Source organism: Hylobates moloch, unplaced genomic scaffold, assembly GCF_009828535.3.
Source record: "Hylobates moloch isolate HMO894 unplaced genomic scaffold, HMol_V3 SCAFFOLD_8, whole genome shotgun sequence".
NCBI classification, from domain to species: Eukaryota; Metazoa; Chordata; class Mammalia; order Primates; family Hylobatidae; genus Hylobates; species Hylobates moloch.
Window position 1 is genome coordinate 38,843,856 of NW_026652283.1, and position 12,723 is coordinate 38,856,578.

The 12,723-nt window shown below is 52.6% G+C and overlaps 1 protein-coding gene across 3 annotated transcripts in view; it reads right to left on the reverse strand.

Moving 5' to 3' along the window:
- GRIK3 (glutamate ionotropic receptor kainate type subunit 3) overlaps nt 1–12,328 on the reverse strand; it is a 237,258-nt gene extending 224,930 nt beyond the window's left edge. For all 3 annotated transcript variants that reach the window (XR_009214451.1, XM_032160273.2, XM_058442289.1), the window contains exon 1: nt 12,127–12,328. Coding sequence is in view for 2 of the 3 variants with exons in the window: in XM_032160273.2 (XP_032016164.1) it covers nt 12,127–12,241 (115 nt within the window). In the remaining variant the exon portion in view is untranslated. The remainder of the gene's footprint in view (nt 1–12,126) is intronic.
- Nucleotides 12,329–12,723: the final 395 nt, after the last annotated feature.

Genomic DNA, 12,723 nt, shown 5'->3' on the forward strand with positions numbered 1-12,723 from the left:
AATTGGGACCAGCCTTTAAGTCCTCAGTTTCCCCACTGATACAAAGGAAAGTCACTACTCACTCATCAGGCTTGGGATAAAGAAAGACTGTTGAGCCCCAATTTGAGAAGTCTGTGCTAGAGAAGCAAACTTCCATATGGTCATCTCCTACAAGGACACAAACACACGTGCACACACGCACTTTCCCCAGAACCTGGTGTGGAGGATGCATATATTCCCAGGGCTAAATGGCCTCCATTGACTGTCTATACAGCCTACGTTAACTGTCAACACCTCTGCTTTACGCCAAGCTGTCATGTAGACCAGTTGTCTACATATCCTTGCAGGAGCCAGTGATGTGGTAAAGACAGAAAAAGGAGAGACCTGACCTATGATGGGCAGCAGAGCAATGGCCCAGCCACAGTTCTGCCTGACAGCTGTCCTGAGTGCCCAGCCTATTAACGACAGCACAGCAGAGGTTCTCTTCCTTGGTTCAGCTCCCAGAAAGAGCAGACGAGATACTGAGGGGCAAGTGGGAAGGAGAGAGGGGTGAGGTCAGAAAAGGAAGGAGGACTGTGATCTCTCCTCCAGTATCTTCTTTAAGAAGACAGTTTGTCTCTCTCAAGAAATTCATCATGATAGGAACAAGACAATGAATGTAAAGTCCAATCCTAGGCTTGAGAAAGAAGGGCTCACTCCCACAAATATTCCAGCTCTGCCCAAAAGACTAAATCTAAAAGGTCCTGGCACACAAAAAGTTGCAGAACTGGTGTGTCAGAAGACCACTATAGACACCATGAGCACTTTGACTTCGTGGAAGAATCTAAGAACATCCTTCACAAAATCCTCACTGACAAAATGGAGAAAGTGTTGAGCTGCACGCCAGGGCAGTCAGGTGGACTTATATTCAAATGACCATATTCACCATTGCATTCATTTATTCAACAAATATTTATTAATTATCTACTAGGAGTCCCGCACTGTGCTAGAAGCACTGGATAAAGTGGTGAACAACCTGGCTATGGCCCATGCCAGTACAGCACTTATCTCTAAAGTAACTAAGAATTATAATACAGCAAGTGCTACAACAGGAAAAGTAGAGGGTGCTGTGGGACTCAGAAGGGGATGGAGGTTGAGAAACGCTTCCTGGAGGAAAAGACATGTTCATTGAAACCTTAGTATGAGTAGAAGTTGGCCAGAAAGAAATGGAGTGCAGGCTGGGCGCAGTGGCTCACGCCTGTAATCCCAGCACTTTGGGAGGCCATGGTGGGCGGATCACGAGGTCAGGAGTTCGAGACCAGCCTGGCCAACATGGTGAAACCCCATCTCTACTAAAAATACAAAAATTAGCCAGGCATAGTGGCATGCACCTGTAGTCCCAGCTACTTGGGAGGCTGAGGCAGGAGAATTGCTTGAACCCAGGAGGCAGAGGTTGTGGTGAGCTGAGATCATGCCACTGCACTCCAGCGTAAGCAACAGAGTGAGACTCTGTCTCAAAAAAAAAAAAAAAAAAAGAAGAAAGAGACAAAGAAAAAGGAAAGAAAAAAGAAAAACGGAAATCCAGTGCAGAGTCCCAGAGTGTGGGGGACAGCACAGTGCCTTCTGGGGACTTACCTAAGTCCATGTTCAATGCAGTGGATCAGAGAAGGTGAAGAAAGGAGGGACAGTCCATGAGTCCAGAAATGCCAACCATGGCAGATCATAAAGGGCCTGAGGGCATAAGGAAGCCAGCGGAATTCTGAAGCTCGTTAAAGTGTAGGATAGTGGATCCAAGACCATCTGAATAAAACCATCAGACTCTGACATTGCTTATTTCCTGCTTAATGTGTTTATGGCAGACCTGGCTGAAGGGAGGGAGGATATGTTTATCCCAGGCTCAGATGGCATAAAGCATGCCAGACATCAGAATGAGAATCCCCAAAAGCTTCACTATTCAGAACAGTGATTCCCAACCCCAACCATACTATAGGCTAATAACCACTTAACCTCTCTACCACAGACCCCAGGAGGGAGGCAGGGGTTAGAAGAAGAGGGTGTAATCCATACCTGCTTTCCAAGCATGGAGACATAGTAATAGGCTCTGGTGGTCCAGAAACAATGAGTAAGAATAACTGCCTGAAGGTTCAATGATAGAACTTACTGGGAGATAAATGATAGGTTCTGCCTTTAGGCTCAAAAGATCAACTACCAAAGGGAGGATGAGAAAAGTTATAGATCAGCAGCAATACTTGTGGAAAAGACCTCATGATCTCATGAGAACACCAGCTTAGGATAAATCAACAGTCTGAAATGGCTGCTAAAAAGCTTGAAACAATCTGGGGTTGTATAACTAGACACCAAAGCTGAGATCTGAGGAGGTGGTGATCTTACTGGTTTCAATAAATAAGTAGCACTGTGGTCATCTCTTGACACCATGCTGGAGGAATTAAGCCTCTTCAGTCTGAAGAAATAAATGCCTTTGTGTTTCTGCAGAGCTCTAGTGTAGGACAGGGAACAAACTCAAGCCAGAGTCAGTGGGCACGGTGATCATAATAGTAGGAGTAACAGACAACATTTATTGAGTGCTTACCATGGCTGTGTTCTAAGCACTTCATATGCATTAACTCACTCAATCTTTACAAAAACCCTGTGAGGCAGGTACAACTATTATTATTATTATTATTATTATTATTATTATTATTATTTTGAGATATTAAATACTTTGCTCTTGGGAGGCTGAAGTGGGCAGATGTTAGCCGGGCATGGTGGCGGGCGCCTGTAGTGCCAGCTCCTCAGGAAGCTGAGGCAGGAGAATTGCTTGAACCCGGGAGGTGGAGGTTGCAGTGAGGTGAGATTGTGCCACTGCACTCCAGCCTGGGCAACAGAGCAAGACTCCGTCTCAAAAAAAAAAAAAGAGTTTGCTCAAGATTACACAGGTGGGAAGTGAGGGAGGCAGCCTTCAATCTCAGGCTGTTAGATCTTAGAATCTATGAGCTTATCCTCAAGATTAGATTGAGAGCTAAATGCACTGAGAGCTTCGTTTTTGCCAGGCATGTTAATTCTCACAATAATCTCATGAGGTGAAATCTGCTATTATCCTCATTTTACAGGTAAGGAAATCTAGACTTAGAGAAAGTAAGTGACTTACCCAAAGTCACACAGCCAGGAGGGAAGGGATCAAGAGTTGAAACTCAGACAGAGGAATTTCAAACCCACACTCAGACCCCAGTTATATTGCCCTATATATAATATATATGTGCAGGGAGACACACGTTAGCTTTCTAGAGGAAAATTTGCAACAAAGATTAGCCTGGGCAAAACATCTGCAGTAAAGAATGGGTGGGGCCTAAAATTGGTGAGCTTCCCATTGCAGGCGGCATTCAATCAGAGACTGGCTATCCACCTGTATGTAGTGGGGTCCTCCACTGACCTAGAACAGCAGTTCTCAAAGTGTGGCTCCCAGATGAGTGGCATCATCACGATCTGGGAAACTGTTAAAAAGGCAAACACTCAGGCCTCACCCCACACCCACGGAATCAGAAGCTCTGCGGATGGGGCCCAGCAATCTGCATCTTGACGAGTGCTTTGGGTGATTCTGGCCCATGCTAATATTTGAGAACCAGAGGCCTAGAATGACCCCCGGGGTTCTTTTCAACCTAGATTATTTGATTCTTCACCATAGACAGGAAATGTGATGCCCGGAGCCCTGGAAAGTCCTTGGCTCCCCGCTCCTGTTTTTCCGCCCAATTGGGCAGCTTTTTGGAATAGCATATTCAGTTCTGCAAAGCAGATGCAGAAAGGCTTTGCAGAAGTCTCCCTCATTCCCATATTTAAAGAGCTCATCCCTGCAGTTGTTCTGAGAACTCCATAAACCCCCTTCCATCGGCAGCCTGTCTGCATCAGTCCCTTTCATAGTGTAAGACTTAATTGTCTCCTATGGATTGGAAGCCTCTTAATACAAACCAGAATCTTAGTTCCTTCTTGCTGCTTTTCCCCCCTCTGCTATCCTTAACTACCATTCAGCATGGCACCAAAGCATTTGGAGTTGAAACCACCACTCCCCCAGTATCTCACTCCATTTCATTATCTCCGATCTGTATGATCACCATGGGGACTCTCTCCTCCCTGCCTTTTGCCTCTGTCCTCATTACCTGCTGTCTCCTAGGACAGCTAAAGTGTCTATCCCCTAGGGCCTCTAGCCTCAGACCCTCTCTAGTCTCCAGTGGCCTGCCCAGGAGGCAAGATTGTACTCCCCATCTGAGAAGGGCTGATCAAGACTCTCTGGACCAGCCCCTTAAGAACATCCCATAACCAGGGTCTTCCCAGCTCTGAACATATGCAAAATGCATTTTAATCAAAATGCTGCAAAATCAGGGAAGAACAAGCACCCCATAAATAATGGGCCAGGTGGTATCTGGGAGCTGACATTATGAGCCTCCAAGAAAGGGTACCTCCGTTGCTCCCTAGCACAGTGAATAATTGGTACAGACTGCTAGGCCCACCAACTCCAGTGCAGAGCCTATGGGTATGTGAGCAATGGGCATATGCCATGTATGAGGCTGCATCGAGTATGGGGCACTAGGGGTTAGCACAAAGCCAAGGGCACACGAGATGCAGACAGCCTCAGAGCTCAGATTCGGTGGAGATGTGGCCCCACCTTGGGGAACCCTCTTTTTTCTCCTAAAATTCATTAAGCATCAGGCACTATGCAAAGAGCTTTACATACTTTATCTCCTTTAGTCCTCACAATAACCCTATGCAGACAATACTGTAAGGGTCAACCACAAGATTTTTATAGGTCAACAATAGCTGCACATGGTTCAACCTAACGTTAATACTTCTGTTTTATAGATGAGGAAATGGAAGCTCAGAGGTGTGGTGACTTCCCCAAGGTCACACAGCAAGTACACATTGGACTCATGTTCAAAAATAGATCCACCACATTTCATCAGACCCAAGACATGCCATTCTTTCTTGGAGTGCCAAGAAAGAAAAAATTCTGCAAGTAAACTTAGACATGACATGTGAGACACGAGCTGATGTCAGAGATATGAAAATGTGAAAAAAAAATCCCATCTTAGAATCAATGAAATATATTATTGATTCCAAAAAAAATCATTCTGCTTCTTGGAAGTGATAGGGGAGAGATGGCCTGAGACACCCTTGGGTAGCTCCTTATCTAGTGGGGGAGGCACGATGCACATGCATTAGAGAAAGCCTAGACACCGACTCACCCCCAGAAAACCATGGCCAAGGTCAATACTATTAGTAAACAAGGCATAAAGGTCAAAGGAAGCAAGGAGAAGGACCTGGGCAGCTCAGCTGTGACTAGGGAGAGGCAGTGTGGACCCTGGAGGTGATTTCCAAAGGAAATAAAGCAAAAGAAGGAAGGGCAGATGGCTCTAGGGGCATGGCTGCTATGAAACGTGGCTATGAGAAACAAAAGAAAATCTGAACAAACTGTTGTCCTCAAACCCAGTCCCCCGGCCCTCAATTTGGTCTCATCTCTCCAAATCATGCTCAATTAGGATTTGTCTCTGGAGCACAAAGATAAGGGGGAGGAAAAGCATACTCCAGAAGCAAATTCAGATGCTGGGCCAGGGCCAGGATTTAAGGAGGCGCCCCCTCTCATGGTCAGTCATGCAAGCAAAGGGTCCTCATTTGAGGGCCTCCTTAGAGTTGGCTCCCTGGAGGTCTCCCTAGCATCACCCTATGCCCAGCCCTGTGCACAGACTCCTCCAAGGGCAAAAAGAAACGCTCAACTGTGGACAGCATGTGAGCTTTTTTGAAAAGACATCATGCCTATTTAACCCAATGGGCAGTATCATCCCCATTTTACAGATGGGGAAATGGAGGCCCTGGAAAGTAACATAACCCTTCTGACCATGCCTGTCTCAAATCTGTCACCTTTGTAGTGACTTTGGGCAGTGCAGCTTCCCCTCACTTCCAGAACAGCTCAGTCCCTGGCAGCCACCATTATCCCAGGCTCCCCTGGCCCCCTGGGAGAAGGAATACCACAGACAGAGAAGGGTAAGTCTGGGTTTGCCTTTGCTCTTGTAGACAGAATGGTGGATTAGGAAGACTCTTGAATCCAGGTCCCCATGCCCAACCCACGGTGTCTGTGACACAGCAACACATATTCCAGGACCCAGAGGCAGCAGGCCCAATTTAGACGGTCAGGATGTGACTCTTGCTTAAAAATAAAACGACCATAAAAACCTATTAGCCTTGAAGGGATGTTGGCAAGAAGGAACAGGACTGAGGAAGGAAAAAGGGAAGTGATGGAGGGAAGGAATAACAAAGACAGCTAATTCTCCAACCACCTACTCTTTCCAGGTCACTGGGTGAGGAGGATGGAGGTGAAGGAGACACAGACACGAGGCCCTTGGGTTTCCTCAAGGCTTTGACAATGTCTCTGAGGACAGCCTGGTGGTTCCAGTGGGGACATGTAGACTAGAGACCCCAGAACAGCGGGATCCCTGTAGGTGAACTGGCCTCACCCAAGGGTGAATCCGTCCATTATTTAGGGCTTAGATTAAAGCCTCAAGCAGAGTCCAGAAGCCAGGATAATGTGGCATGTAGTACTTGGAAGGATATGTGTTGGCAGGAAGGCTGGGAAAGACCATCCACACCTGTGCCCTGGAGGAGGCAAATCTGCCACACAGCTCATCAGCAAGGCCAGTCTGACACTGAAAACTAACACTGGTGGAATTCAGCGTGGTAGAGCCCAGATGGCCATCCTCCCAGAGCAGGACCAACGCAGCCCAGCCAGTGAGACCTCACTCAGCAACCAGAACGGGGAGTGGGGGTAGGGGCACCACGTTCAGCCCCTTTAAAAACTGTCTCTTGCCATCTCCAGATGGCACAGCCAGCTAAAAGCACGGGATCCAGAGGCAGGCACACCATACTTCTTAGCCCACTTCTACCGCTCACTGGCTGTGTGTGATCTTGGGCAAGTGACTCCACCAAGCTTAGTTCCCTCACCTGTAAAATGGGATAATACCTGTAAGTTGTGAAGGCTACCTAAGATGAAGAGAAAAGCCCTACGGCTCCATTTATTGAGCACTTACTATTTACCCACACTATGAGTCATTGTTTGAAAAGCACTTGGCACAGTGCTTAGTGGCTAATAATTGCACAATAAATTGGGGCCATCGTATTGTCGTTGTCATTGTTGTTTCATTATTTTGATTTTGCTCCAGTCCCAGGTGGAGGCCCCAGGCAGAAGACACTGCGGTGGCCGTCTCAGCACAGGCACACTGCCCTCTGGTGCTGCCGCTGGAGAATCAGCACCTGGGAGAAGAGCGACTCCAGGAATCAAGCCCATAGCCAAGGCGCCAGCCCCATCCGCATCAGCTCCATTTCCATACCATGAAGGCCCTTAGTGCATCTGTCTTCCCAGAGCTGCAGCCCTACCACACTGGCCTCTGGAGGATAAGCGAGTGCCTGCTGGGTGCTAGCCTCAACGAGGGCCCTGCTCCTGCAACATCGGTCCTCTCTGTTGCCAGGCGGGGTGTGCAGAGCCCCCCAGTTCCTCTCCGTGCTGCCCAGTGGAGTGAAGCATCTGCTCTTTCAGTTCCCTCTGGAAGGTCCCGAGCAAGCAAGGCAAGCCAGACTGCAGCTGCGAGGAAGAAACAGGGGCAGCTGCTGTGGCAAGTAGAGGAGGCGCCACCTCAGCAGACCAGAAACACAGTCCCAGTCACTGAGATCCAACAGGTCTCCTGCTAAAAGAACCCCCTTCACCAAGCAGGCCTGCAGTCTGTCCTGCATATGGCCTTATACTTCTCTCAAGAGGAGGGGTAGTTCCACAGCCCACGGGGGCATCTGTGCTTCCTCCCCCATGGAGGGAACTGTTTCCTGGGGCAGGCACAGAGTGCCTGTGGGAACGTGGGGATTCAGGAAGGCTTACAGGCCCCACAAAGGATCCTAAAAGCCACTAGGCAGCTTGCATTTCTGGAGGAGTCGGAGGCAGCTTGCATTTCTGGAGGGGTCGGAGGCAGCTTGCATTTCTGGAGGGGTCGGGGATAAAGAGCCCGCAAAGCCCTTTCAAAACAGCACATGAGCTGGGCTTCTGAGGTCAGCCATCCTGCCGGCTACAGGACCATGCAGGTGACCTTGGAAGAGCCTAGTGAGGCCAGGGTGCCTGGCTCACCTTGCATAAACCACCTCTAAAGACCCTAGGTCATTCTGACGTCAAAAGACTGTTTAGCGCAGTGCGAGGCAGACATCAGGAAAAAAATTAAACTTCAGTTGAGAAGGAGGAAAGCCGGGGCTGACAGCAGCAGCTGGGCTGAAAAGTGGAGGTAGAAATTCCTCAAGTTAATGCTCTCTAAGGCCCCGCGGGCCACTCCCAGGTCTTGTCTGAAGCTATTTACTTCCAGGGGGGAAAACCCTATTGATCTTCATTCAGCTGCTGTCTGCTCCTACAAGGCAGCGATGTTTCAGTGCATCACCAGTCACTGCGAGAAATTTCTCATTGTTTTACACACAGCGGCTCCCAAATTCAAGAGATGAATGTTTAGAATAATTTGGGTGAACCGGTCATAGGAGTTACAGATGAGGCCGGTTTGGGAACTCTGAGGGAGGCGGCGTCTCTCCCCAGGGATCGGCTGCTGTTGCCCGCTGGGCCCCTGTACATTCAGGAAACTCAGGACCTTGCAGCTCAGTTCTGCTCTATCTGTAGATGCTTAGAGTCCAGAGCTGGGCCAACCCTTCCTTTTCCCCGCCCCCGCCCACACACACACCTGCTTTATGTCTCCGCAGTCATTTGGCTTCAAACCTCCCCACTGGCTGGCTGGAGATCGCCACCATCCACTTGAACTCAACACACAGAAGAGCTAGCCAGGCTTCCCCAGCTGCTGCCACCACTGTCTAGTTCCCTTTTCAAATTCCAGGCTGGCCCTCAATCCTACATATGCCCGTAACATGAGGGGAGAATTAACCATGAAACCTACAATGGCATAACAGTGCCCGCCAGCCTGCACTAAAGGGAACTTTGAAACCACAGAACATACAAACCATTAAGGCCAACCAAATAGTTTACAGATGGAGAAACTGAGGCCTGGGGTGCCAGGGAGAGGTGTGATTTGATGAAAATGGCCCAAAAATTGGTGGCGGATGCAGCAGAAAACCCAGACCTCCTGGCTCCAAGTCCAGCAGCCCCTCCACTACAGCTTTGGGGTCAGGCAACCTGGAAATTCAGGTCCCCACGGGAGGTCACTGAAGCCCGTTTGGCTGAGAGAATCTGTGCATTAAACTGCCTTCCACAAGTTAAGACTGGGATTCATTCAAACAATAACGACGATGATAATAATAAAAAATGCCAAACAATATGCCTTGAAAACCTTCAATGAACAGCATTTGATAATCATACACAGAATACATCTTCCACATATTCACGTAAAATAATCAATGATCATTTTTTCCCGCAGACTACAATCCAATTATTCTCTCTCCCTTGCTCTCTCCCTCACTCTCTTTTGTTACTTGCAAACCATCCAAGCAATCAATGCCTTGACCTCTCCTTCTGATAGACACAATTACAAAAAGACAGAGCAATGCAATTCATCTATTCAAGACAGATTGTTTGAACACTCTGTCACACTGCTGAGCTATCCATCTCCTTGTCTAAGAGGAAATTTCAGCCCCCAAAAGAGGCACAAAGAGAGGGGGCGGGTACGATGCTCCTCAGCCCAGAGAGCCCCTCTCGCACCTGCAAGAAAGCCCTCTCCAGGCTGGTGCTCGGCGATACCTGGCTGCTGGAGAAGCATTCCGCTCCAAGCTCAGCCGGCTCAGGTGCCAGTCTTGAGAACCAGAAGCACCTAGCACACTCCAGAGGGCCTCAATTCTTATAGCCCCAGCCAGAACCCTGAGATCCCAGCGATGGGGGGGATGGGAAAAGGGAGATGGCACCGGGCCCAGCCAAGGTGATGTGTTTGGATTTTAGCATGAGATTCTCTCTCTCTCTCTCTTTCTGTCCATGTCCACTGTAGCTCCCTGGCTCCAGCTGGGGTTCAAGCAGGGGCTCAGAAGGACAGAAACTCAGCTCCCCAGGAGGCTCCAGAGAAGCCCAGAGGCCTCAGAGTCCTCCCATCCTCCGCCCAAACTGGCAGAGCTCTGGCGGTCACGTTTGGCGCAGGCACAACACCCCAGTCCATGGGCTGAGAATCAAATGGGGCAGGGCTCTTGGATATAAATGACCTGGGCTGACACGCTAATTAATCCTGGGGCTTAATACGAAGAAGATTAGAAGAGAGGAGGGCTCTGCCATCCTTTAATTGCATTATTACATGCTGAACCCAAGAAAGGGCGGGCAGGCTTGGGGATGCTCTTCCTAAGGGCTGGGAGGAACTCCCTAACCCATTCAATTACACAGTAAGGATACATCATCCTGCGCCTTCCCAGCTTATCCCTCTGAGGCTGCCCTTTCGGTAGCCTGTCTTTCTGGGCCTCCAAAGACTTCCATCCCTGAGGCTGGGCTGGGAGCACACCCATCCCACCCCTGTGGAGGAAGGACCAAGGAAGAGGGAACTGCAATCCGTGCGATGGGCAAATAGCACCCTCTCAGTCCCCCCACTTTTTTCCCCAAGGACACCCTACGACGCAGGCCCCCAAAAAAGCAGAGGGGAGGAGACAGGGAATAAAGGAAGTGCTGGTCCATTACTGGGGGGGAGGGGGGGGTTCCTGCCCCTGGAATGGTGCCAAGCTGGGCTTGGGGCAGGCAAAGGCACAGAGATAGAAGGCATTTCGGTTGTCAGGAGCAACCAGCCTGGGCTGCAAAGGGTTAAGCCTGACCATAAGGGCTGTCCCCAAATTCCCCTCCCGTGCCTGGCCTCCTCTGCCTCCGGTGCTGGTGTTTGCCTGCCAGGGTCCTGGGCATGGACCGAAAGATCTCAGCGTGGGCAGAGCTGAGGACTGTGCTCTGCCCCATCCAGATGGTGTTCAAGAGAGTCTGGCTCCCGGGCGGCCACCCAGGAGGAGACCCACCCTCTGGGTTTCTGACCGCCTCCTAGGAAAATCTCAAGTACGGAAACCAAGCCCGACACCGGTTCCGGCACCTCTTTCACGCCGCTGCCAGCCCAAGGTCCGCCCTGAAGAAGAACTGTAGAGGAGGAAGGTGGCCCTGGCTCGGCGGAGTCCGGCTCGCCTGGTGCCAGGCGCTGGTGCTGGCGCCGAGTGAACCCAGGCGGCCCAGGTGTCCGGCCTGGCGGCGGACGCAGGGCCCGCGGTGATGGCGGCTCCGTCTTAGCCCGGCCAGGCCCAGCCCTGCCGGTCGCTGGCCCGGGACACGCGCGGCGCTCAGGCCTGCACGGTGCCTTGGGCGGCCACAACAAAGTTAAAGCCCGGAGTAAGAGTCTCCGGGCGAGAAGAGACGCGGAGAAGCCGGAGCCTCGGAAAGCCGCGCGCAGCCCCGCCAGCCGCCACCAGCTGCGGAGGAATTTGGGCTAACTTTAAAAACCGCTGGCGTCCTGGGCCGCCTGCTCGGGCCGCGCTGGGCGGCCTCCATCGTCCCTTCCCTCTACCTGCGCTGCCCCGGGCGGGAGAGAGGCCTTGGCCCCGAGGGACCAACTGCAGCGGGCAGCGGGGGCCTGCTCCCGCCACCCCCGTCCCATGGCACGGGGCTGAACCGGTACCACCGAGGCCAAGGGCGACCACCAGGAGAGAAGACCGGCTGCCCTCGTCATGCGAATCTGTGCCCTGCGACCTCGCTGCGGCCGCTCGAGCTCTGCCAGAGGTGGGGACGAGGGCCCGCGGGAAGTGAGGTGGGTAGAGGAGAGAAGTTGGCGCCTTCCCCAGGGTCCCCACTCTGCGGAGAAGCCCGATCGCAGAACTCGGTCGGCTGCGGTTCATGCTGGCAGTCACTGCGAAATGCGCCCGCGACTCGGGATCGCACTGGAAACCTTCGCCACACTCTGCCAGGTCTGACCTCCCAGGAGCGCGCCAAGGGCCCCTCGCCCATTGCGGCCCGGCGGCCTCCTCCCCAATAAGTAAGGCCCGTGACCCTGACTCTGTAACTTTGTCCTCACAGGGACGAGCTCCTGGTGGTCACCGACCGGCTCAGCAGCTCGGAGAGAGGTTAGGAAAATCTCTCCGGAACTCGTTCGGAGGCCCCCCCATTCCCGCCCCCGCCCGGGCGCACGGAGACCCCCGGCTCCTGGGAGCCCTTACCGATCCGGATGACGTGGGGCATCCCGCGCGAGTCCGGGATCCAGAAGGCGCACACGAGGAGCCCGGCCCAGTATTCCCAAACCAGACTCCGGAGGCGCCGCCAGGGAGCGGTCATCGTTGGGCGCCGCCGAGCGTGCCCGGGGCGCGGCCGTGGCGGGCTCCCTGGGGCGGCAGCTCTAGGCGCGGGCGCGCAGCAGCCCCGAAGGCGCCGCCTGGCCCAGCCGCCCGGCTCCCGAGCGCCGCTGCGAGTGGGGGGCGCCCCGCGGCGCCGCGCACATCTTACTGGGGGGCCGCCCCGCCGGCGCCCGCCCCGCCTGGCTGCCGCCCACGGGCTGCCCGCGAGCTAGGCTCCTGGGCTCCGCCCGGGCTCCGCTCGGACTCGGCTCCGGCTCCGACTCGCGTCGGCTCGGCTCCCGCGCGGGCTCCCACCTGCCCGGGCTGCCGGGCGCTGGCGGGCGGGCTGCACGCGTCTCCGGCCGCTCCTCCTCCAGCCGCCGCCGATGCTATCGCCCGGGCTCGCACAAAGCCCCGGAGTGGAGTTGCACGCGCGCACACTCTCCCTCCCAGCCCCCTCCCCTGCGCCCTGCCTCCCGCCTC